Here is a 25,662-nt window from a genome sequence, read left to right on the forward strand (position 1 = left end):
GTTTAACCTTCTAGAGTCTCCAAAAGCACCAAATCATGACTTCTTCCTCACATCCAGACTAGAAAACAAAGCAGCGTGGAGCCCTACTGTAAATTTACCTCTAAAGTTCTGGCTGTAAACTCCATGAGGCCAGTTTCAGTTTGATGATGATATACCAAGTAAAACTGGAGACAAGCTCAAATATATTTAGTATAAAATGATGAACTGGATGTAACCCTCTTATATGTTATATTTGCAACCTTTGTTCACATTTGCAACATTTACAATTCTTTATTGAGGATGATAGTGTTTTGAAAGTAAAAAAAAAAAGATTAAAAATCACATTTTATGTTGGACTAAAGGTCTGAAAAAGACACATAATGACAAAAAAGACACAAAATAACTAAAAAAAGACACAAAATGATGAGGATGTGCTGAAAAAAATATATACCAACATGGCATTTAAACATTTTTTAAGTGTTGTATACTGGCAGGATGAAAAGGATTCAAAAATGGACAAAATAGCCCAAGACTCTATAGAGTTAAACCGTAGTAAAATGCACATTCAGTGCTCATTTACATGAAATTAAATATTTGCTGCTTGCTGTATGTTCATTGCTCAAAGTTATCCTTCCTGTTTATTTCCCACAGCACCCTGCCATCACACACAGCAGTGCTTGGCCTAGCAGCACCCTCCTCACATCTCATAAGCCTCCTCCTCCCATGTGCTTTTCATATCTTTATTTACTCCCCGCTGTCTACTGCTGGTGCAGGATGGTGATGATGAAGAGCCCAGTTGAGTTGACAGTTTACTGCAGAGATAGAGAGCGAAAAGAGGACATGGATCTGCCGGGCCCTTTCTCTGCCTGTCAACATAATCTATACAGCTCCCCCCGGTGCTAACACACAGTCCATAATGTGATTTGTCAACATTGTACAACATAAAAGAAGCCAGAGCGCTAATAGAGAGAGAAAAATCAAACAGAGAGGGTCAGCGCTGCAGAGGTGTGACGGGAAATAGATATGACTGTTATGCCACGACATCCCTCTCCTCTCCCTGCAGTGCAATCTGCTGCTCAACTGGTGATTCTGCCTCACGTCTGTTTCACTCACCACTAGATGAAATGTTAAAAGGAGGGATTTGATTTTTCTGTGCGTTTCCTGGAGTGTGCCTATGTTTGGACAGAGCTCAGGTTATTGAGGACGTGTGAAGTGCAGTAACAGTATGCTAAGTGTACTTTCACATGCTGCTGCGGATGAGGATTTGCTCTGTGAGGAATGAAGAATGGAGAATTAGCACCTGCCTGCTGAAACAGGTTTCCAGGCTGCAAATGATGGTCCTTTAGTTCTCCGTTTTGATGTTTAAGATGAAGGTTCATTGAAGGTACCCTGCAAGGTTATAATAGTTTTGGATTTTTCATTAGTTTTAGTTTTTAATTTCATTGTTCATTCAATTTTTGTTTTCAAATTCAGTTAGTTTTAATGAGTTTTTAGAGTGAGTTTTGCTAGTTTTAATAAGTTTTTATTTTTTGGAAAATGCTTATTTTTTACTTTAGTTTTTATTAGTTTTAATGTTAGTTTTATTTATTGTAATGGGCTATGTGTTGGGTGCGAGATTCAAAAAAGTCACAATAAATGTTCCTTTATTTCCTTTGTCTGATCCATCTCAGCCCCAATAAGTTTATTCTGTGGGCAGTCCATGGCCTAGAGGTTAGGAATCGGGCTTGTAACTGGAAAGTCGCCGGTTCGAATCCCTGACAGGTCTAGGACTGAAGTGCCCTTGAGTCCCCATCGTGGGATTAATAAAGTAATCTTCTTCTTCTTCTCCCTCTCTAAATCATAAAACCACATCAATGAAATAAATTTAATATCAACCAAAAACGTTTATGTATGAAAAAGTTGACAAAGGCGAAAACGAAGGACATTTTCACCATAATTTTAGTTAGTTTTGTAACCACGCAATACAGTTGCAGTTAGTTATTGTTTTCTAAAAAACTCTTTTATTTTTATTTCAGTTAACGAAAATGTTTTTTTCGTTATTTCGTTTTTCATTAGTTGTAGTTTTAGTTTTCGTTAACTTTAATGACCTTGGTACTCTGTGGAGTTCTTTTGTAAACACATTTGCTTACTGGTTGGATTTTGGTAGAATATGGACAAAAAGTACCCCAGCCCCACATTCAATCAATTACAGGGGAACTATTCTGTCCTACAAAGTCTAACTGCAGTAACTCTGATGAATGAACACCAAAAGCTCAACACCAAAAGCTGAGCTGGTTTGTTTAGTATTAGAACAAGTATTACAACATTCACAATTTTAATAAAAAAATTGTGAATGTGAGAGTTATTTTCTGTGTATGTCAGAGGGAAGAATGAATGATGGCCTATAGGGCCCCTCATACACATACATACATTATCAATCAATCAATCAATCAATCAATCAATCAATTAAACTTTATTTATATTGTGCTTTTCATACATATAAATGCAACTCAAAGTGCTTTACAAGTGCATTATGCATCATACACACACATTCTTACAAACGCTGACCAAATTCTAGCCAGACAGAGAGAGCTGTTCACGGCTGAAATCTGCTCTCTACTGGGCCCAGTGACGCCTCTTGCAAGGTTGTAAGTTTATGAGAAGGAGTTAAGAAAGGGGCCTTGTTTAACACGTGTGATAACTTGCACCAATAAAACAGGGACTCTCTGCTGAGAAACCATTCATGAGTTATGATACAGGGAATGGCTTAAATATAGGAGGTAGGGCTACACACTGATGAAAGAGAAACTATGCTTCGTGCAGTGAGTCTACAAAAAACAGCAGTTCTCAATCAGTTTAGAAGTTATGTTCTTCTTTTATTACAGACCACTCCCACTGCCACACCCCTTTTTTGCTGATTGTAGGTTCATGCCCAACCTTTTCTCAAAACCGTATGCAACACCGACGTCAATCATTACTACTGTGTCTAGAGTTGTTCCGATTCCGATACCAGTACGGGAAATTGCTCTGATACTGCCGAAAATGCTGGCATCGGTATCGGTGAGTACTGGAGTCCAGGCACCGATCGGATACCACTTAATTTATTAAATTAGTAATCTATTTACTGGTTCGCTCCATTAAGCTCTGGCACAGTTCTTCTTCGCCGCTCTTAAAACAGCGGCATTGTGCTGCAACCTGCAGCCGCTGTTTTAGGAGGAATTGATTACGTAACACAGACACAACAGACACACACGTGTGTCAGAGCAGGTTGACGCGAGGCATGGAGCTAAGTACAGAACAGAACAGAACACTTTATTTATATAGCACAATTTTAGCAAACACAAGGTTTCCAAAGTGCTGCACAAACAATAAATACATAACACAATACAAAGAGATGTAGTATACAATAGAACAGTAAGATGCAATAAGATAAAATAAATAAAAAATGGGATAAAAATAAATAAAATAAAATGTAAAATGTACTGCCCGCACAAAATAAAATATGCATGAATACAATAAAAACAAAAAATCATAAAATCATAAAATCAACATAAAATCAACATAAAATCAACATAAAATCAACACTCTACGTGGTGTTAAAAGCCAACGAGAAGAGGTGGGTTTTAAGAAGAGATTTAAGCTAAGTAGCACTATCACGTTGGTGGTGTGGCAATATTTCACACTGGAATCTCCCACCAGCATGCACACATATGGCACTAGGGACGGGGGATATGTCCCCCTGATTCATAGTGATCCCGAATGTCAGAATTTTCTACGTTGCTCCGAGCTCCAAGTTCTGACTTTGAATGTAAATTAAACACACCATAAGGCGTCACGGTAAGAACGTGTTAGACCCACCTTCAAAATAAAAGCAAACACATGTAGCTTTCAAAATAAGAGCACATGGATGTGTTAGCAGAGTCCAGCACTGTCAAAATAAGATGCCTTAAATAAAACATAGAAGAGCCCTTATTCTCTCTAAAATATGCAATGATTAAGATGGAATAGTGGCATTAGAATGTGCTAGAGGCACCAAATTTAGGCTTTTAGGGCAAAAATGTTCTCCAGGGGAGTATGCCCCCGGACCCCCAGATATATTTATTTAAGTTGCGGTTGCACTACTGTTTTGTATACTGTTTTATTTAAAAAAGAAATGGCTTGAATCTGCTGTATTTATTCATGTTTTACAAAGGGTTTAACCTGAGCCAGGCCTTACCACAATGATAATCATATCACAGTCATGCAGGTGTAGTATGATATTTTTTTTATAACATACTATTATCGGATCAGTACTAGGTATCGGCCGATACCCACAGCACAGGTATCGGTATCGTGAGGGAAAAAATGGTATCAAAACATCTCTAACTGTGTCCAAGATGGTGGCGGAGGACAGTGTAAAACTTAAAAATAAGTCGTACAAATGCCTTATTTTGGCATTTCTGAAGGGAGACCAGTCTCAGCTTTTTGCTTAGATGTCTGGAATTTGCTTTGTAGTCACAACTTTAGCAGATCAATATCAAAATTCGAAAAAGAAACAGCCCTGCCCATATGTAGTCTCACAGCGAGAAGATTCAGAATGAGACAACCATGTCCTGTCTGGCAGTCAGACTGCACAGACTGACCTGAATTCAGATTCTGATGAACACATCAAACTCTTGTACCAAAATGAGCTCACTCCAGTGAGCAGTCCCCACCAACGCGCAAAAAGCTCTGATGCATCATGTTTGATGAAATATTCCTCATCCTTGATTACGATTAGCATTAAGTTAATATTAGATCCAGCTTAAAATAATTAATGATATGGTACTGAAAACCGACCCATGTCGGGAGATCTGGGAGCATGCCCCCCCAGGAGAAAATGTGTAAATTTTGAAGTAAAATGCATCAATCTCGTCCACATTTTTCACAGTTGGGTGATACCGTATTATAGATTCTTTATTGATATCCTACTGTGACATTTTTGTATCACTGCAGATCATTTTCTTCATTGGGATTCTTTTTCTCTCTATTCCAAGGGCACTTTATCCTGTTTTCTAACTTGGCATCTAATTGTGCTTTTCTATTATGGGTACAGGCAGACTATTAATCCACTTTTTGCTTCGTTATCCATTGCTGATCTTAGTAGCACTCGATGTAGCTGTTCGTCATAGTGACGCCACATGAAAGCAACGCCTTTTTGACATTCCCTGCTCGTCAGCTACCAAAGAGAGGCACCATGGCACCAGATGGGCACTAGAAGGGCAATCATTAAGGCACATTATCTAGTTTTTTTGCACTAGAGGGCACATCATCATAATTTATTATACGAAAGGGCACCCTAGAGCAGTAGTTCTCAGCCATTTTGAGTCGTGACCCCCAATTTAACATGCATGTTGTCCGAGACCCCGCTCACTGAACACAATCTCACAGTTCAGATCACACAAACTCAGTTGATATGACGAATTTTGGAAAAATAATGAAGCAGACAACAACTCAAACATCTCTGTCTGTGCATTTATATATATTTTTTTATATTTTATTGTTACCTTTAATCTAAGTCCTTTGCTATAAGTTTAAAGGTCCATTCTGACCTCCTGAGTGCGTAACAGTCAGCTTCAAGCCAGAGACTCCTTGGAAAGTAAGAACTTGCTACTTTGGGATTTGTCAGAAAAGACAAATCCCAAAAAGAGCAAAAAAGGACTCAAATTGACCACAAAATGACAAAAAATGACCACAAAGAGACACAAATTGACCAAAAAAGACACAGAATGACCAAAAATGACATATAATGGCCCAAAAAAGACACAAAGTTACCAAAAAAGACACAAAATGACAAAAAAAAGACACAAAATTACCAAAAAAGACACAAATTTACCAAAAAAGACACAAAATGACAAAAAAAAATTACACAAATTGACCAAAAAAGACACAAAATGACCAGAAAAGACACAAAATGACCAAAAAAAGACACAAAGTTACCAAAAAAGACACAAAATGACCAGAAAAGACACAAAATGACCAAAAAAAGACACAAATTTACCAAAAAAGACACAAAATGACAAAAAAAAATTACACAAAATGACCAAAAAAGACACAAAATGACCCAAAAAAGACATTAAATGACCACAAAGACTAAAACACATGAACACTTTAACACAGGAGACAGAGCTGACTTCCAAAATGATTTGGCGACCCCCAGAAATCATCTCGCGACCCCAATTAGGGTCGGGAGCCCAAGGTTGAGAATAGCTGCCCTAGAGGGCACCCATTCGTTTTTTTGCACTTGTAAAGAGCAGCCAACAAGGCACTTCCTCTTGTTTTCACCACTCTAGAGGGCATTTAAGCGCACTTTGTCAACCATGGAGGCATGAGGGGTCTGCCACTGGCTCACTCCTTCCCTGTCACTTATTATGGCAGCTTCATGTCAGACCTCCTCTATTCCTCACTTTGTTTCACCTCATCTATGTGTTTATCCTTTACGTATCACAGAGAAGAAGGCCAAACCCCCCCCCCTGTTAGTGTGAGTCCAGTGGATGGGACGGGTCAGCGACAGGTCTGACTCTGTGTGGTGTGTTAATGTGTAAGCGAGCAGGATGGAGAACTCCCATTGGAGAGTGAGAAAGCTTAAAGATGGCTTCTGATCACTCCGGGGGCCACCGCCAGGTCCGGAGCCGAAAGACGAGCGCTGAATGGCGAGCGGCAACCTGAAGAATAGGGCCACAGTGGGGCGTCTGTGGAGGACTGGGTGATCTGAAACCTCCTCATTCTCTCCTCCGTTGTCTTTTCATGCCTCTCGCTCGGTCTCCGGTTCTCTGTCTCTGCAGCTATTCAGAGCAGGTTGGGTGAGTCACACAGCTCCTCTGTTCAGGCTTCTCCCTAGCTATCTCTCCTTTTTCTTCCTCCTCTTGTTCTCTTCCTCTTTTTTTCACCCTTTCCCTTCTACTTTCCCCTGATTCGCCTTTCAATCTCTACTGTATCTCCTGGTCCATCTGTGCACTTCAGGTGCTCGGATGGACAGATAAGCACTGATTGGGTTTCGGGGGGGAGGTGGAGGTGTGGAGAGGAGGAGGAACAGAGGAGAAGAGTGGGGGTCTGAGAGAGCTGTCTCTTGTTTTCCGTGTTGTCGCTGTTGACTGCTGCTCTGTTTGTGCCTTATCTGTTGAGGTTTCACATTTGCCACAGTAACAATGCAGGTCTTTGTGCAGTCCAGGTTCCTTTTTTTGTCCTGTTGTTCTGTTTCTTCAGTTGATACAGCAGGTGAACCACAACATCCCTGCTCTCCCCTCCAAAAAAAAAAAAAAAAAGACTTAGCACATGCTCAGTTGTTTGGAGGAAGGGCTGTGTGTGGAATGCCTTCTTAAAATGTTGATGCTTCAGGTTGAAAATCTTTTCTCAAAATTGTTGACTTTAAAGGGCTGAAAAAAATGCTTGATAACCCTCATATTAATGATGATCTCTTCACAGTAAGTGACTCAAGATAATATTGAAAGTAAGAAGAAATTCACTTTGTTATTTTGACCTCAGCCAAGGAGGTCATGTTTTCATCTCAGTCTGTTTTTATGGAAAAACTACTGGCTCAATTTCAATAAAACTCGTGGAAGGATGTAGCATTGGCCCAGGAAGAACCAATTGAATTTCGGACTGCAATCTAAAAAAAAAGACACTGGCTCAACTTTAAAAAAATGTTGTAACAATTTGCATTTATCTATAATTCCAACTAAGACATCATTGAGTATTTCCCATGAGACATTTATAGCTGAACTAATTCAAATTTAGTGTTAATAAGTGGTCAAATTACTCTATTTAAGTTGCTATAACTCCTTTATTTTAGTTAATTTCTACTCAGCAAAGTCCATGCAAAATGTTACCCCAATTTTATTGATTATTGGTAAATTATTTCACTTAAGTCAGACATATTGTAATACAATATTAAGTTTTATTACCTTAATAATTTTCCTTGTTAAGTGAAGGCAGAAATGCTTATCCAAAATCAATATATTTCTGAGTTAAGACATCTTTCTTCATTATTAATTTTGATCAACTTCTTGAAATAAGTTATCAACTTAATAAAACAATGGACATGTAACAAATTGTATTTTTTATGCTGAAAAAAAAAAGTCTAACCTCCTGAATCTGTTCTTAGAGTGTGGATCCAAATGATGGGGTGTATACACAAATAGTGTGCTCTCTGAATGCCATGTTACACTGCGAAAAACATGAAGCTTACCAATATTTTCTTCTTGTATCTAGCAACAGTATCTTGATTATCTTGTTTTGAGTATAATTTACCTACTGACCATAGCTTCATGTGCTTATTTTAAGAACATGTGTCTTTTTGTAACAAAAACAAGTGAATAACCTCTTCACAGGGATTTCAGTCTTGTGCAAAGACTTCTTTTTAAGATTGACATTGTGAGCTTTTTCATGCTTTTCAATCTATTCAACTGTTGAATATGGTGAGTTTTTACCTACAACATTGGCTCCAGTTGAGAGTTTTAGTTGCATGTAGTTAAAATGCTATTTTAACTACATGCTACTTTAGTTTCAAGTATTGTTGGTTTTGTAAATGTTACTACAGTCGGGCTTTTCAAGCCACAATTGCTTGAAATAAATATTTTTGGACTTATTTTAAGGCATCATAAGGTTTTCCAGTGCTGAGATATTTTTACTTATTTAAAGAATTCTTACAATGAAACATTTACTAACTGCACTGGCAGATCGTTTTACTTGTTTCAAGCATGTATTTGTTTAATTCTAGTTATTTATTTCTCATTTTTTGTCAGTTGGTTTTTGCACTGTAGTGTTGTTGTTATCTTGAGCTCACCGTTTCTCCACAGCAGACGCTGTTTAAAATGAGTTTGCATAGTCAGCTGTGGTCACACGTGGTACCCACAGTAGCCTGCGCCTTTGGTTTCATTCACCTTGTGACAATCTGATTGAGGACTATTCAACATGTTTAGGACCCTACAGAGAACTATTACTAGCTGAGTGTCCATTAGCCTTAAATGTCCTTTTTTAAAACCCATATTGTATGATTTATATGTGATTAACACATCTCTCAAATTATTCTTACAGTAAAATTTTTTGTTTTGAGTGAACAGTAAGAGCATCAGATAAGCACTTTAAAATAATGGATGCGGTAACCTTTCATGAACAATGGATTCAGTCATTTGTTTGTTGAAAACAAAATGTATCTTTTTATATCTTAATATCTGTATCTTTTTATTTATTTATTGTAATATTTGATTTGGTGATTTTTCTTATTCAGATTCTCGGTCCATTGGACCAATAAAAAACAAACATTTTTTAATCATAAACATTTTACTTTTTAATCATTAACTGTAGGCCTACTTTTTCTTTCATTGCTAATGATTCGTGGTAGCATTTAGAATAGAATTACCCCATAATGATAGGTTTTTTGCTTGTTTGGGCATAAATTCAGAAAGTGTTAAGATTTGATTTTGTCTTTTGTCATGGTGTTTTACATAGAAATCATATAGAATTAGGACCCATTTTTACAGCTGCCTAATCTTCCACATATGAATAAAATAGGTGAACACAATGCAGTCAAATAAATTCAATAATTTAATTTAATTCAATTCAATTATAGTTTAGTTAAAACTTTTTGTATATGGGAAGCTCTTAACCCTCTGGAGTCACCAAAAGCTCCAAATCATGACTTCTTCATCACATCCAGACTAGAAAACAAAGCAGCGTGGAGCCCTACTGTAAATTTACCTCTAAAGTTCTGGCTGTAAACTCCATGAGGCCAGTTTAAGTTTGATGATGATATACCAAGTAAAACTGGAGACAAGCTCAAATATATTTTGTATAAAATGATAGAACTGGATGTAACTATATGTTATATTTGCAACCTTTGTTCACATTTGCAACATTTCAATTTTTTTTATTGAGCATGATAGTGTTTTGAAAGTTAAAAAAACAATTCAAAATCACATTTTGTGTTGGACTAAAGGACCAAAAAAAGACACACACAAAAAAAAGACACAACAAAAGACACAAAATCAAAAAAAAAGACACAAAAAGACTAAAAAATGACAAAAAAAAATACACAAAGAAGAGAAGACAGAATGACCAAAAAACCCCACAGAAGACATAAAATGACTAAAAAAGACACACAAAGTAACTTAAAAAAACCACACACAACAAAAGACACAAAATTACCAAAAAAGACACAAAAAAGACACCAAATGACTTACAAAGACACAAAATAACAAAAAAATGACCAACATTGTTTCGCTAAACACACAAGACACGAATAAAATTGAGTCCCACTAGAATAAAAACCAGAGTTGGATGACAGGATCACACACAATCACAAGATCACATTTATGTTGGTTTTTCTTTGTCTCTTTTTGGTTCAAAATGTTGATACAGGTGGGGTTGTGCCAGGAAAAAAAAGTATACCAATATGGCATTTAAACATTTTTAAGTGGTGTATACAGGCAGGATGAAAAGGATTAAAAAATGGACAAAATAGCCCAATATTCCATAGAGTTAACATTTAGACTTTAGGAACGTTTTCTCTTTTACTCATTGTCTTTTTTAACTTGTTTTTCCGCGCCCACACGTCCTGCCAGCCCAGTCCCCTTCCTGAACTCTGCCGTGTCTTTCCAGTGAACTGCAGGTGTAAGTAATAGCCTGGACTGGATAAACTGGATAAATATCACCCCAACCCCCCCTCCACCACTCCCCCTTCCTACTCTCCACTCTACCTCTCCTCCTCATTTTTCTGGAACCCCCCAGGGTCTCCAGTGTCCTCTCCACTTTCCACGGCAGTGATAAGATGTCGACACGATTAAGAGCGAAAGCTAATCCGCCGCTCTGCCTCTCTCCCCTCGGCTGTACTGAATGCTCAGGCAACACAAAGCGCCGCGGCCCAGTCCAAAGAGCCGGACAGCCAGTGGATGGCAGGAACAGAGAGAGAGAGGGAGGGAGAGAGAAAGAGGAGGAGGCCAGGTGGACAAGGGGTTAGATTGTAGCTAAATAATTAATGGGCGGCACTTTCGTTTTTTAATCTGTAAATGAGAAGGCCTAAGATGGCAGGGCCGTCGCTCTGACACCCTATCCCTGGCCCATTAAGATAACAAGATGTTGGATAATGATCTCAGTTAAGGTGCAGTTTATCAGTCCAGGGGGAAGTGGCCTCGTCTCCCAGGTGGCTGGGCCCATGTCCCCTGATGCCCCGACATAACATCTCAACATGGCCTTATCTACAGAATCCACTGGAAAGAGTTTTGGTATTAAGAGCACAGTGGGAGTATCAACATAAACATAATGAACTTGCATGGATTAAAGCTGTAAATCACTTATCATACCATTCATATTGTCACTTTAGGTCATAAGGACTTATGTAAGATTCAATAAATAACCAGACTGTGTTTCTGGCAAATCTAATGGATTGAATACTCGATCAATAAAGATATTTTGATTAATACTATAATACTTTGCATACACTAGCCTAATAGAACCAGACATAATGAAGAGCAACATAACTTAATTCATGAAGACACAAGATTTTCACTTGTCAGCAGCAAGTGGCTACCAAGATTATTATAGTTAACGAAAACTAACGAAATAACCAAAACTAGAATTGGAAAAACATTTTGCGTTCACTGAAATAAAAATAAAAAAGAGAGTTTTTAAAAAAACGATAACTAACTGAAACTGTATTGTGTGGTTACAAAACTAACTAAAACTAACTAAAATTATAGTGAAAAAGTCCTTTGTTTTCGTCTTTGTCAATTTTTTCTATACGTAAACCTTTTTGGTTGATATGAAATCTATGATAGATATCATATATATCTAAGGAAATAAAGGCAACATTTATTGTGACCTTTTTGAATCTCGCACCCAACAAATACCCCATTACAAAAAAAATAAAACTAATGAAAACTAAACTAAGACTAAGCATTTTCCAAAAAATAAAAACTAATTAAAACTAGGAAACTCACTCTAAAAACTAATTACAACTAACTGAATTTGGAAACAAAAATTGACAACAAAATTAAAACGAAAACTAATGAAAAATACAAAACTATTATAACCTTGGTGGCTACCCCTCTGCCTGAATGTTGACAGAAGTGCCTTTAAACTGCATTGTTTCTAAAGGCCAGCAGGGGGAGACTCTACTGATTGCAAAAAGAAGTCTGATTTTATGTAGGTCAATAGGAATGTTTGATTTATTACCTCAGTACTCATTCTCTTGCACCCGTGAGCTGATTCTTTGGCAGCCAAAGAACTGGTCAAACTGGTCAAACTGGTCAAACTGGTTCCGCGGCACCAACTCTGCTGGTCTTGAACCACGAACCACTCATGTCAGGGGCTGGGGGTGAGATTATTGTGACAAACAAGACCAAGAAAACTTGTGTCATTCAATTTATTTTGTCTGAGAACTTTGACCCTCTCATTTCATCAATGTTAACTGGGACATTTTGGTCACTTACAAATCTCTTATTCAGTGTTCAGTTAGATTAAATTACACTGTGTCAGCTCATTTAGAAAAATGACATGCTAACCAAGCAAGCTTGCTCGCTCTAGCATTAGCTCAAGACATAGCATCATTCCAGCTCTTGATCTGTTCTGTAAGATGGCGTATTAGGGCCAAGTATGAAAAAAAAAAAGGAATTACAGACCCAAATCAACGAGAAAAAGTAGCAGATTTATGCAATCAAAAGTGGCAAAACTACGAGAAAAAAGTAGCAGATTTATGAGGAAAAAAAGTCGGAAAAATAGTGTTTTGTTTTTGTCAAGTAACTTCAACACACCACAGACACCGCTTGGTAAGCAGGGAATGCCACACGTGTCGTATTGTATCCTGCTGTACCACAAATCCCATTTAAATTGCCTGTAGATGTAACCAGCGATATTCCTGCACCTGTCCATTGTGTTTTAGTTCCTGATGCAGAAAAGCTATCACCTCATCCAAATTAGTACGGTGTTTTCTTCTAAATAGGCCCAAATCACAGCTATAGGGCTGTTTCCACTACTGGGTAATAGCCGGACAAAACCCTGAATGAGGCGGGTCTCACTTGCCGAAACGCCCCTAATTTGAATATGAGCAGGACTTTTTTTAGTCCCTGTTGAAGAGCAGGGTCTTTTTTCTCCCCTGAAAACAGCCTGGTTGCTGATTGGATAGATCACTAAGCAGGATGTGACGTAATACTCTACACAACACACGCAATTTGTAAAAGCCAGCAAAGCAGTGTTCCCAACTTAGCGAGTTTGTTGCTAAATTTAGCGACTTTTCAGAGCCCCTTAGCGACTATTTTTCAAGAAAGCGACTGGAGACAAATGACTCCTTCTTACTCTTCTTAACGAGACACTAACAAGCCGGAGGCACCAGACACTCTGTGCACACTTAGCGATGCCGTTAATTCACAATCACTATGTTTATGATCAGCGGAGACTCTGTGCATAATTAGCCATGCTGCTTTCAGCTGTTGACGTTGTGCACAGTTAGCGATGGAGAAAACCATACGCCACCTCCAGAGTCTCTAAATCCCTCTGGGGGCTAACTTGTAGTGGAGACATGCAGAGTGAGTGGACTTTTGAGAGGGTGTGGCCTGAGACTTTCCCGGTTGACACTTTTCCCCTTAGTGGAAACACGGCTATTATAATAGTTTTACGTGTTTGGACGCAACTGGGTTTAGAATGGATTCAGATGTTTTTTGTCATTATGTTTTACATCAAAATCATATATTTAGGACCATTTTTTACCACTGTTTAATCTTCCATGTATGAATAGAATGTATGGTGGATACAATGTGGTTAAATAATTTAATTTAATGTATTTTAATTATAGTTTAGTTAAAACTATTTGTGTAGGGAAAGCTCTTCGGTGTCTTGAAATTTGATTTGACATAAGCATGGATATATTTGATTGCTTGGTTTCCATGGAGAATTTAGATGTCCTATTGAATTCAAATCACGTTGAAAAGACGTTCAGTCTTGGCACTAAAGTCATTCAGCTGCTTTATTATAAAAATATTAAGACCGCCTTGAAGAACTGCTGTATGCTGCAGACACATACTGTAGGAGGGTAAAGTGAGTTAAGCAGCTCTGCCCTCCTCTGCATCCTTGTGTTGGAGGTGTGATTCATTCTCAGCGTGTCCCCACAGCTGAAACCTCTGATCCTATCATTTATTTAGCCCAGCAGCAGCCCCCACCCCCTCCCCCCGCTGCACTCCACCTAGGTAAACACCTTTGTACAACACTGAGCTCAAGGGTGTCCTTTGGTTGCACATTTATAAGCTTCAAATGAGTAAACCCGCAGGACACGCGCTGGCAAATATCAGAGCAGTCTACAGTCTCAGGTCAACAAACGTGTCCTGTGGCGGAGGAGAGGAATGAAAACAGAGGAGGAAGACAGAAGAGACGAAGGAAGGAGAAATGAGGACATAGGCCTACAGATGGACAAAAAAATAAGAGGAAGGAAAAAGAAGAAATCAAGGCAAAGGAGCAGATGTGATGATTGTGTGATTCTCCGTGATGATTGTGTGAGGCTCAGTGTCATCTCAGACGCTGGTGTTTCCCTGGAGGCTTGTAGAGATGAAGTGCTCTGAGTCGCAGCATCTGTTCACTACTGCTGCTGAGAAACTACTGGAGATACACAATGTTACACTGCCTCCTCTACACACACATTTTCTACACAATTACAGCCAGCATATAGTATACTAGTCGACTTATATATAACCATGGCTTGTCCACACCCTGTTACTCTGAGAGTTGATGTTATTTTAACCAATGCGGATGACTCTGCTCGTCATGCTGACGCATCAGTACATTTTCATGGGAGATGTTTTTTCTGTCCTCACAATAGTCATTGTTTAACTTCTTTCAAAATATAGAAAGTAACCCTCAGAAACATGCTTCATCTTCTTTTTAGAAAGGGCGATGAAAGAAATGCTGAATGAGAGATTGCATTGAGTTCCAGAAGCTAGTGGAACAGAGGCTGACCCAGACCTCAGGAGTCAAACAGGGTGATGTTAGAATGAAATAACATTTTTACTTATTGTAATGAAATACTTGAAGTAAAAGCCTGCTACAATACAATTCTCTTTCTTTATTTGCACAGTTCTTTCACTACAAGTGACTCCTTTCACATTACACATTTTTCATTTGTTGATCAAACAAATTGATCAATAAATAAAATACATTAAACTGATGAATTCTGTCACTTAATGTGCAGGTTTGTAGTTCTGTCAGTTACAGAATGTGCCTCCACTTTAATACGATGGAAGTGAATGGAAGCTTTTGTCTCCTTGCAGAATTACTGTCCCTGTTACTCTGGATAATACAGAGACAAACTTGCTAGGACATTCCTTAAAGACAGGGTTTTTGTTTTTCAGTAGAAAGTATTTCCATATAACTGTTTTAAAGAAGGCTTAACCCTCTGGGGTCTGCACCTATTTGCTCTTTATATACCACATAATATTTACTATACCCATGTTTGGTATTTGGTATTATTATTTTTTCACTTTAACCCACTTTATTAACATATTGAGCCCAAAAATAAACAAAAATTATGAACTCTGAAATAAAATTAGATTATTTATGACAATAAAAACCACAAATATGCTCAATGAACTGTTAAGGACCCTGAAAAATGTAAACATAGGTTACAAATATGAACATATAAAGGTCAAATTCAAATATAATAAAAGTATACATAAAAATTACCATAAAAACATGTTTATTTATAGGAACAGTGTTAGATGATTAGAGCCATTTTTTCCATTTTTACTAAATGCCACGCCTGCCTCGTCCCATCCTACTTTTACACTTGAATACATATTTTTATCAAATTAAAATGATCGTATCTTTGTCTTTACATGACCTCGGAACGTCAAACAAAAAACTGGAGAAAGTTTCAAGTCACTTTGAGTGAAGTCAATAGCAGCGCTCCACGTGACCTCATTTTTTTGTGACGGCGCTTTTAAAAGAAACATGTTATCTGATCACACCAGCGTGATCATAGACCTCAGAGGATTAATAAGGCCTTGTTGCAGCTGGTTTGATAAAGCTTCACCTCTTGAACTCACTGCAAACGCTGCATCATTGGTCATAATACATAAAACTAAATTTATTGTAAGAGTAAACAATAACTTTAACTTTATTTAGCCAGGAAATGTTGTTTATTTCCCCTTACAGTATACAGTTGTGTTCATAACTTTACATACCCTGGCAGAATTTATGGTTTCTTGGCCTTTTTTCAGAGAATATGAATGATAACACAAAACCTTTTCTTTCACTCATGGTTAGTGGTTGGATGAAGCCATTCATTATCAAACAACTTTGTTTACTCTTTTAAAATCATAATGACAACAGAAAATACCTAAATGACCCTGATCAAAAGTTTACATACCCCAGTTCTTAACCCTCTGGAGTCCATCTATTTATTGAAAGTATACATGTTTTATTTACAGTAATAACTTTAATTATATATGATATGTAGACAAGCTGAGAAAGCCAGTTGAAAGTGCAATGATAGGAGCTTTCACAGTGTGCCATTTATGTTTCTAGACCATTTTTAAAATGTGAATTTTCTTTCTACAAAGAAAACTATTACTATTTTTAATTTAGATGCAAATAGACTGTTTTGTAGTTTTATTATTTGTTATTTTTTCTGCTGTTTTTGTGTGTATAAATGGTAAAAATTTCCAAAGACACATGGCAAAGGCAAAGTTCCTGGCAGCTTTATACTTTGTTAATTAAAATAAAATGAAAAATCTGACTGATAGCAAACTTTGTGTGGAGAAAAAGGAGCCACGCATGTGATATAAGGACAGACTGAAAGATGCTAAACACAGACACAAACAAATGCATAGGAAGTTGACAAATTTGAACCAAAATCTCCTGGACTTCAGAGGTTTAATACAGTGTGTTGTCCCCTTTAACATCAATGACAGCTTGAAGTCTTTTTTGGTAGTTGTGGATGAGGCTCTTTATTTTCTCGGAGGGTAAAGCTGCTCATTCTTATTGGCAAAAAGCCTCCAGTTCCTGTAAATTCCTGGGCTGTCTTGCATGAACTGTATGTTCGAGTTCTCCACAGACTTGCTCCATGATACTGAGGTCAGGAGAGTGAGATGGCCACTCAACAACCTTCACTTTATTGTGCTGCAGCCAGTGACAGGTTGACTTGGCCTTGTGTTTTGGATCGTTGTCATGTTGGAACGTCCAAGTACGTCCCATGCACAGCTTCTGGGCTGATGAGTGTAAATTTTCCTCAAGTATTTTCTGATAACATGCTGCATTCATCCTGCCATCAATTTTAACTGAGTTTCCTGTGCCTTTGTAGCTCACACACTCCCAAAACATCAGTGATCCACCTCCGTGTTTCACAGTAGGAATGGTGTACCTTTCATCATAGGCCTTGTTGACTCTTAGCCTGGGTATACCCATACTGTCTTGCACGCTCGATTTCATTTCAAACCTGCAGCCAGTCTGGAAACGACTTCCATTTTCTAGCCCTGTTTTAGGGATCCAATCACAGAACGGGGAGGGACAGCAAGATGATGACGCGTACTACTCGACAGATGGAAGCTTGTAGTTTTGTAGTTTTCTTACAGATCCAACATGGCTGCAGCAGACGCGAAACTCTCTTTAGCTGTAGACGGCGTTTTAAATAGTTTAGAGCGAAAGTTGATTTTAAAAGAAGAACAACGTTTGACTTTAAACTCCTGTTTCACCACCAAAAAGGATGTTTTAGCCTTGCTTCCGACAGGATTTGGCCAAAGCCTAATCTACTAACTAGTCCCGCTACCGCTCACTGCTGTAACGCCGGTGATCTTGATACGAGCCGGGGGACAGCGGAGCCCCCAGAGACCCGCAGCAGCTCGTCTATTGACCATAAAATCAGTGGATGTGTGTCTGAGTGACATGAGGGGGAATAAGGCGTGAAAATAAATAATCTTGCAGAAAGCGAGAACTGGAGAAGCAAAGCAGCAAGCAACACTCTCTCACAGACACACACACACACACACACCAACACTGCCGGTAGACTGTGAGCAGCCAGAGTCAGAACATACTGCAGAAAAAGAAGCAGAATTGAGCATTTTAGTCTCAAAGTAGGGATGGGCTAGTCTGGCTACGTAAACATCAATTTCTGTCACTCTACATACGTCATCTGGTATAACTGATACGATTGGCTAAGAGCTACGTACAGACGCTTTTGATAGACATTCGTAGCGCCCAATAAACGGCTCTGGAGGATCGTAAACCACGCCTCCTCTACGGAGAAATGAATGGCTGGTTAGCCAGGCTAGTTGACTCCTATCCAAATGTAATGTTTATGGTTGTGGCCAAAAAGTTCCATTGGTCTCATCACTCCAAATGACTTTGGCCCAGAAGTTTTGAGGCTTGTCTCTGTACTGTTTGGCGTATTGTAGGCAGGATGCTTTGTGGCATTTGCGTAGTGAATACCACTTTAAAAAAAACAGAAGTGGAATAGTAACCATAAATTTTGCCAGGGTATGTAAACTTATGAGGACAACTGTATATTTAATGCAGTGTATCAATAATGAGGATGAGGAAAGTTTAAATGAGAAGCAGCTCAGGCCTTGAACTGTCAACTACCCTTCCCCAAATAGCTGAAGCTCACAAAATGCAAATCTATCTTAGGAAGCAGTGTGCAGCAAGTGCACAATAGCAGCTCCAGCTCCCAGTGTAACCCCCAGCACACTGTACAGCACGTATCACGCACACATAGATTTCCAAGGCTAAGTGACCTGCATGCTCTCAGCTTTGAATGACATAAGTACCCCAGCAGCCTTGGGTTCTGCACCCAACCTGAACACACTTATATGGCAGCTGATGGCGATGCAGGCCGCCTCCACGGTCATCCATCAGACCCACAGGTAATGTCTACCAACACCCTGGGCTTACATCAGCCAGGATAAAGGCCTCTATTAAGAAAATGAATAATACCAACTGAGGGGAGGTGACCTCGGACCGATCACGTGTCATCCAGGCTGACACCTGATTGGTTGCTAGTGGTTAGTATCTGTGCTAGCGAGGGGGCGGTCCGGAGGTTGACGGATGCTCGAGGCCGAGGCGAGATGGGCTACAGAGTCAGCCGTTTCAGTCCTGTGATCTAATCTGTTACCCATCATGCATCCTGCTTCACTAATGAAAAGGCAAGGTCCCATCCGTCACAGGCAGCTATGGTAAATGGAATTTTAACCCCCCCCACCCCCCCACCCCCATACTGAACGAACCTCCTCAGGCACAAACGCCTGCAAACATGTGCAAAGAGCTTGGATGATGAACGATCATTGCAAAAGACCCCAGAGCAATGGCAAATTAATATCAAGAGGGAAAAATCAGTGATGATCCTGTTTCCTATAGATGCTCCTCTGCTTGCTGTCACTTCGCTCCGCAAGGAACATAGCAGAGCTCTGCTCAGCATCTGTAGCAAGGCTTCCAAGAAGGATCCACGTTGCCTCATTATCACTGTCCTTCAAGCGACAAAACACTGTGGAGCATCGCACCACATGGTTAGATTTGATTTATATGATTTTTGAGGGCTCAAATTTTTGAGGGAAGGCATCATGCCTGTGTTGAGAAATGCATTGAGGAAACCTTTAAAATTAAATGATCTGACTCCAACACAAAATCCTCACCTATTTCTCTGCGCTGATCGTTTGATGGGGAATGATGAGCAGGAGATGAGTTCTCAGTTTAACTTCATTTTATTACAATACGTCAATAAATGTGCAGTTACAGAGTCTCTGGGTTCAAACTACACGTCCCTGACATCACATTAGGCTGGTTAGTTCATGAGGTCTGGACCAGTCTACTTTCCCTTGAACCCTTTTTATATCCTAACAGAGGTTTAATAAAAAATGTAGGTAGAACTCTCCAGAAGTCGCCTCCTTTCAATCCGTTGATTTGTCAGTTTATTGCATACATGGACACGTTATGTCACCAAGCAGAGAAGACAGTTCTCTTTCTGCTCAGCACACCATATCTGTTAACAAAACTTTTCTAAACACAAACTCCTGCCTTGATATGACTTGCAGAGATATTATTGGAGACACAGATTTTGCAACAAAAAAAAACAATAACACATAAAACATAAAATATATATTTTTGTGATTATAGAATCTTATTCTAAATAGGGCCGAGGAAGTTTAAGCAGATGTAGTAAATTTATTTATTTATTTAGTTTAATCACTAGACAGTGAATTATGCATGCATAGATAGAAACGTACATTAACAGAGTCAGACAACAGATAAAATGTTACGTTGTGATGTTGTATGTGATGTTGTATTTTTTCTTAATTGTATCGTAAGTGTTTGTATGTGTATTTTGTATATTGTACGTGTTTTTGTTTTGTTTGTTTTTTGTTTCTTAATTCTCTGCTTTTTTTTTTACATCATGGCCAGGGGACTACAGATGAAAACTAGCCTTCTGGCTAACTCTGGCTTTTTTAACCATGTGTAATCATGTGTTTTATGAAATTGCACTGTCCCCTTTTAAATAAACTAATAATAAATTATTTCTAACACCTATTGAGAGTATTATAAAGGCACTGAGGTCCTCAGCCAGATGTGACAATGAGTCTCTATAGGGGAAGCTGCTGACGTTGTCACATCTGTCTAGGTGAAATCACAATAAGTGGATGTTTTTATAAGCACATTTTTCTCTTTTTCTTTATGTCTCATGCAGATGGCCATCTAATTGACATCTGTAACACATGCATTTCATGTAATATGAAAATAAAGTAACGACATGGACAGCGAGGCTATTTACTGGCTCGCTGATGTTTTTTTGGCTTTTTCCTCACTGCAGCATGGCCATACATGCAAATGGCAGAACATTGCTCACTCGCCTGTGATGAGGCGCCATACAGGAAAGTTCTGCTGCATCTCATTGGCTCGGTTTTTGACAGTTTGTGATAAGCTTTGAGGAGACTGTGTCTCTCATTGCGAGAAAGTGACTCCCATCATGATTTTAATGTGCATGCAGCAGCAACCTCAGCCCTGAAAAGTATCTAAAAGTTGTTTCTGCTGCAAGAAAACACAATTTATAACCCATTACAGTAAGAAAGGTCATCAGGAGGGTGGTCATGGGCCATACAATATAATTCAAATAATAAAATATGAATAGTGTTAATAAGCTACAATGAATGTTAACATTAAATTATTTTGGTATGTTTTCAAGCTGACGTATGACGTCAGGTTTAAAGACATTACAAATAGTAAGGAATATTTGTATTTGAACCATTGGGTAATTTCATCTATTATATTTTGCATTATGTTTTTTTGGTCCAGATTGAAGTGCTTGAAGTCAGGTCAGAAAAGTAACATGTATCTATCACATGTTAGTTTGTGTCAGAAAAGTAACATGTATCTATCACATGTTACTGTTCTCTTCATTTTCTTGAGAAGGATATTCAGAAAATGCAAAAACATAACCAAAAAGGTATTCAATTAAAGCTCCATTCACAATAATTATTTAAATCTAAATCATGAGGAACTTTTTAACCAATATATGTCCAAAACCATAATTTTTTGTTCATTTGAGAAGCCGTCATTGGAAACTGTTTGGAAAAGGGCAGACACACAATCTTCACTCCCTTGGTCTTTTTTCTTTCTTTTTTCCTATTTCTTTTCACCATGTAAACTGTACAGCCTTTTATATATATGTACAAATGACTGAATGACTGACAGTAAATGAAAGATGTATAGGTAACACAGTAGTAACTTACTATTTTTCATTTTATTTTATTTTATTTTATTTTTTTTTATTATTATTATTATTATGTTATTTCTTTTGGTGTATTCCTTGTCTGTGTGCTGTGCTATTTTCTTTATTTTTTCCCCTTTTCTGTGGTTTGTCATGTGAGCGCTTTATGTGGGAAATAAAAAATGTATTAATTAATTAAAAACCAAAAAAATAAAAAAGGTTTCAAAGGAAAAGGGCAGACACAAAAATACCTGGCAGGTGATTGGATCAAATATCTGTCTATCACCTACCGGCGAAGCCAGTTGGTAAATCAAACTCATGCCGACGCCAGTTAGTAGAAGATCGAAAACATTTTTGCATTGAAAAAACTGATATAACTGAGGCTGTATCATCATCTAGGCTTTAGGAGCCACCATTGTTGTTTTGAACAGTCAGTTGCCCTCTGTCATCATACACACTTAAACCTTGAATGAATGAATGAATGAATGAATGAATGAATGAATGCATTTATAGGTTTGTGTTTGGTCATTTAAATGACTTCTCCCTCCTGGGATTATTCAGACATTTTCTTTTTTTTTTTTAAACTGAACATTCTGGCTCTTTAACTCATCTAATCACACATTACATAAATATTAACCAATCCAAAAATAAACATAGACCTCCCATGATTCACAACTCAATAGAAAAAACAAAAAAATATACAAGCACACAAACACAGCCCCCAAAGCAGAAAGCACAGAAATCCAAAACAAAACAAAATATATATCTACATCGTAAGTGCCAAACACCAAATATACCCAATATCATTAACCAAATCCAACAGTCTTATATCAAACAGTCTGAGAAATGTATCCATCACATGTTACTTTTCTCCTAATTTGCTTGAGATAGATATTTAGAAAATGCAAAAACATAACCAAAAATGTATTCAATTAAAGCTCCATTCACAATAATTATTTAAATCTAAATCATGAAGAACTTTTAAACCAATATTTGTACAAAACCACAATCTAAAGGAAAATCTAGAATTAAATAAATCTTGTTCTCAAGCTCATTTAGCTGACAATATTTACAAATTCTATTATCTATAATCACACCTCTGTATCCTCCAGTTTCAATATGTCATTGTAATATAGTACATCTGAACTGTGCACGGAGTGATGGATGACTTAAGGACAAGACCTCTGAATCTCTGTCCTTATCTTAGATTTTCTTCCCTGTTTCAAATAACGAATAATTAAATTAAAAATAAGTTTTAAAAAAAATGACATTACCTATATTATATTATAAAAGAGATTTCCAATTAGTCACTTCATTAATTGGAAATTGGTTACTTAATTACTTAATTAAACCCTTTATAAACTTGTGTCCTGTGGGCCTGCCTTGCTCAAATGTTGTAAAGTTAAGCATTTTAGGCCTCATAAGTATGCATCATAACTAGGGCCGGGACTCGATTAAAAAAATGTATCTAATTAATTAGAGGCTTTGTAATTAATTAATCGAAATTAATCGCATTTTAATCGCATATAAATATTTGACCTGAGAACAGTGAGAAGTAATTTTTTTCACATGGATTTTTAGTATACCATTGAATAATGACTGAATACATAAGCTTAAGCAACAAAAATGTTGTTTATTTTTGTTCAAGTCCAACAGACCAGTGCAATTTTTGCCATTAAGTGTAGCAATAGCATATTTAGAAATATAGTACATTTCATAAATTCAGGTAGCCTATAAGTAGGTAGACCTTCTGTAAACTAGAATACTTTGGTTTTTTAAGTAAAACACAATTCATGCTAGCTACCACACTAGCCGCTAGCTGCTATATGTTTAGCATTGAGGTGATACTTGAGGCTGGATGTGCTGCGGTGATATGTGAATTCCTTGTTGCATAGCAACACAACCACGATGTTATCGACGCTTCCATCCGTTGTTTTTTGTAACAAAATGTCCCATCATCCACGGGGCCAACCAAAGCGCTCTCATCAGCTTCTTCCTTCATGTTCACTGTGGTTTGTTGTTGTCTGAACTCATGAACGCTAGTTGGTGCTCCAGTATAATCGGTCCGCCTGAAACTCATCCAGTGAGAAATGTTCCGTGGTACAAAAATAAGTGCAATTAAAATGCGTCAATTTTTTTTATGCGTTAATTTTTGTGTAATTAATTCATCTTAATTAACGCGTCAAAGTCCCGGCCCTAATGATAATCATAATTGAACATTTATAAAATTCAAGGACACTCAATCTTTTCTTGTCATTCTTAGCAATCTCAGAGTTAAATTTAATCTCTTGAGCTGATGATCTTTTCTCAGCACAGAGATTTTCCACTTCCAAGTGTTGATAGAGCAACATAGTTCTTCTACTTATTTACTTATGTCTTTTAACGCAAAGACATTGAGTGAGCCCAATTAAGATCTTTTACTTAACGACTGTTCCAGTGAATTACAATGAGAGCAGTCTTTTGAGAGAGAAGTGGCTTTGGTCTTCCACAGAAGCTCAATGTCACCTTCAGACGTGCTGCTCCCCGCCCACAGCTGAACCAAAGTCCTCACTTTTATTCTTCCATACAGCAGCAGCCGCCTCACTGTTTGATACCCTGAGGTTCTTCACTCTCTGTTCCCACAAGTACTCTGTTTCTGAGCTTAAATCCAGCATTTGAAGAGCCACAGAGCTCCCAGCAGGGACACACCACCCCTCTTTTCTCTCAGCCTTAATGGCAATGAAATGACAAAACATCTAGCACATTGTTATACAGACTGTCGTGACATTATGATATCCAGTGGCAGGAGAATTTCAATGGAGCTGTGTGGATGTTTTAGAAAATAGGCCGCTACAGAAGATTAGAAGGAAAATTAGGTTAACGTCGTGAGAGTCTTCTTTTCATGAAGCACCCCCTCTCTGTCTGTCTCCTCAGGGTTTTTTCCGCCGAAGCATCCAGAAGAACATGGTGTACACGTGTCACCGGGACAAGAACTGCATTATCAACAAGGTGACGAGGAACCGCTGTCAGTACTGCCGCCTGCAGAAGTGCTTCGGAGTGGGAATGTCCAAAGAATGTGAGTTTTAGACCCAATTCACACAGTGTAAATTGGAATTGGATTAAATATTGTCATGGGTTGGAAGAAGGGGTTTCCTATCCACTGGTGTCTGCTGTCTCACAGGCTTTTCTATCCAAAAAAATTGACATGGCCATTTTCAGAGAAGTCCCTCTGACTGATATCTGAATGAAAATGGGTTTTATAAGTCTCTACTGAGACATGCCCCCTTATGCTAATCCCATGCAGTTTGGGGTAAAAACCATGCAGCTTTTATAATGCAGTACAAATGTGTTATTTTCACCTATTTGAGTGGGTAGAGTAGAGTAGAGTCAAGTAGAGTAGAGTGGGTAGAGTAAAGTAGAGTGAGTAGAGTAGAGTGGGTAGAGTAGAGTAAAGTGGGTAGGGTAGAGTAGAGTAGAGTGGGTAGAGTAGAGTGAGTAGAATAGAGTAGAGTAGTGGGTAGAGTAGAGTAGAGTAGAGTAGAGGGAAGTGAGTAAAGTAGAGTAGAGTGGGTAGAGTAGAGTAAAGCGTGTAGAGTGGAGTAGAGTAAAGTAGAGTGAGTAGAATAGAGTAAAGTAGAGTGGGTAGAGTAGAGTAGAGTGAGTAGAGTGGGTAGAATAGAGTAGAGTTGAGTAAAGTAGAGTGGGTAGAGTAGAGTAGAGTAGAGTAGAGTAGAGTAGAGTAGAGTAGAGTAGAGTAGAGTAGAGTGGGTAGAGTAGAGTAGAGTAGAGTAGAGTAGAGTGGGTAGAGTAGAGTAAAGTGGGTAAAGTACAGTGAGTAGAGTAGAGTACAGTTGGTAGAGTACAGTAGAGTTGGTAGAGTAGAGTAGAGTAGATTGGGTGGAGTAGAGTAGATTGGGTAGAGTAGAGTAGAGTAGAGTAGATTAGATTAGAGGAGATTGGGTAGAGTAGAGTAGAGTAAAGTAGGTAGAGTAGAGTAGAGTAGAGTAGAGTGGGTAAAGTAGAGTAAAGTGGGT

The 25,662-nt window shown here is 38.2% G+C and overlaps 1 protein-coding gene across 2 annotated transcripts in view; it reads left to right on the forward strand.

Annotated features, from left to right (window-relative positions):
* The window catches only part of LOC131984474 (retinoic acid receptor beta-like), a 189,120-nt gene that overhangs the window by 93,319 nt on the left and 70,139 nt on the right, over positions 1 to 25,662 (forward strand). For both annotated transcript variants that reach the window (XM_059349297.1, XM_059349298.1), the window contains exon 3: positions 24,563 to 24,704. In XM_059349297.1, coding sequence (XP_059205280.1) covers positions 24,563 to 24,704 — 142 coding nt within the window. The remainder of the gene's footprint in view (positions 1 to 24,562; positions 24,705 to 25,662) is intronic.

The sequence above is a fragment of the Centropristis striata genome, chromosome 14, assembly GCF_030273125.1.
Source record: "Centropristis striata isolate RG_2023a ecotype Rhode Island chromosome 14, C.striata_1.0, whole genome shotgun sequence".
Taxonomy (NCBI): domain Eukaryota; kingdom Metazoa; phylum Chordata; class Actinopteri; order Perciformes; family Serranidae; genus Centropristis; species Centropristis striata.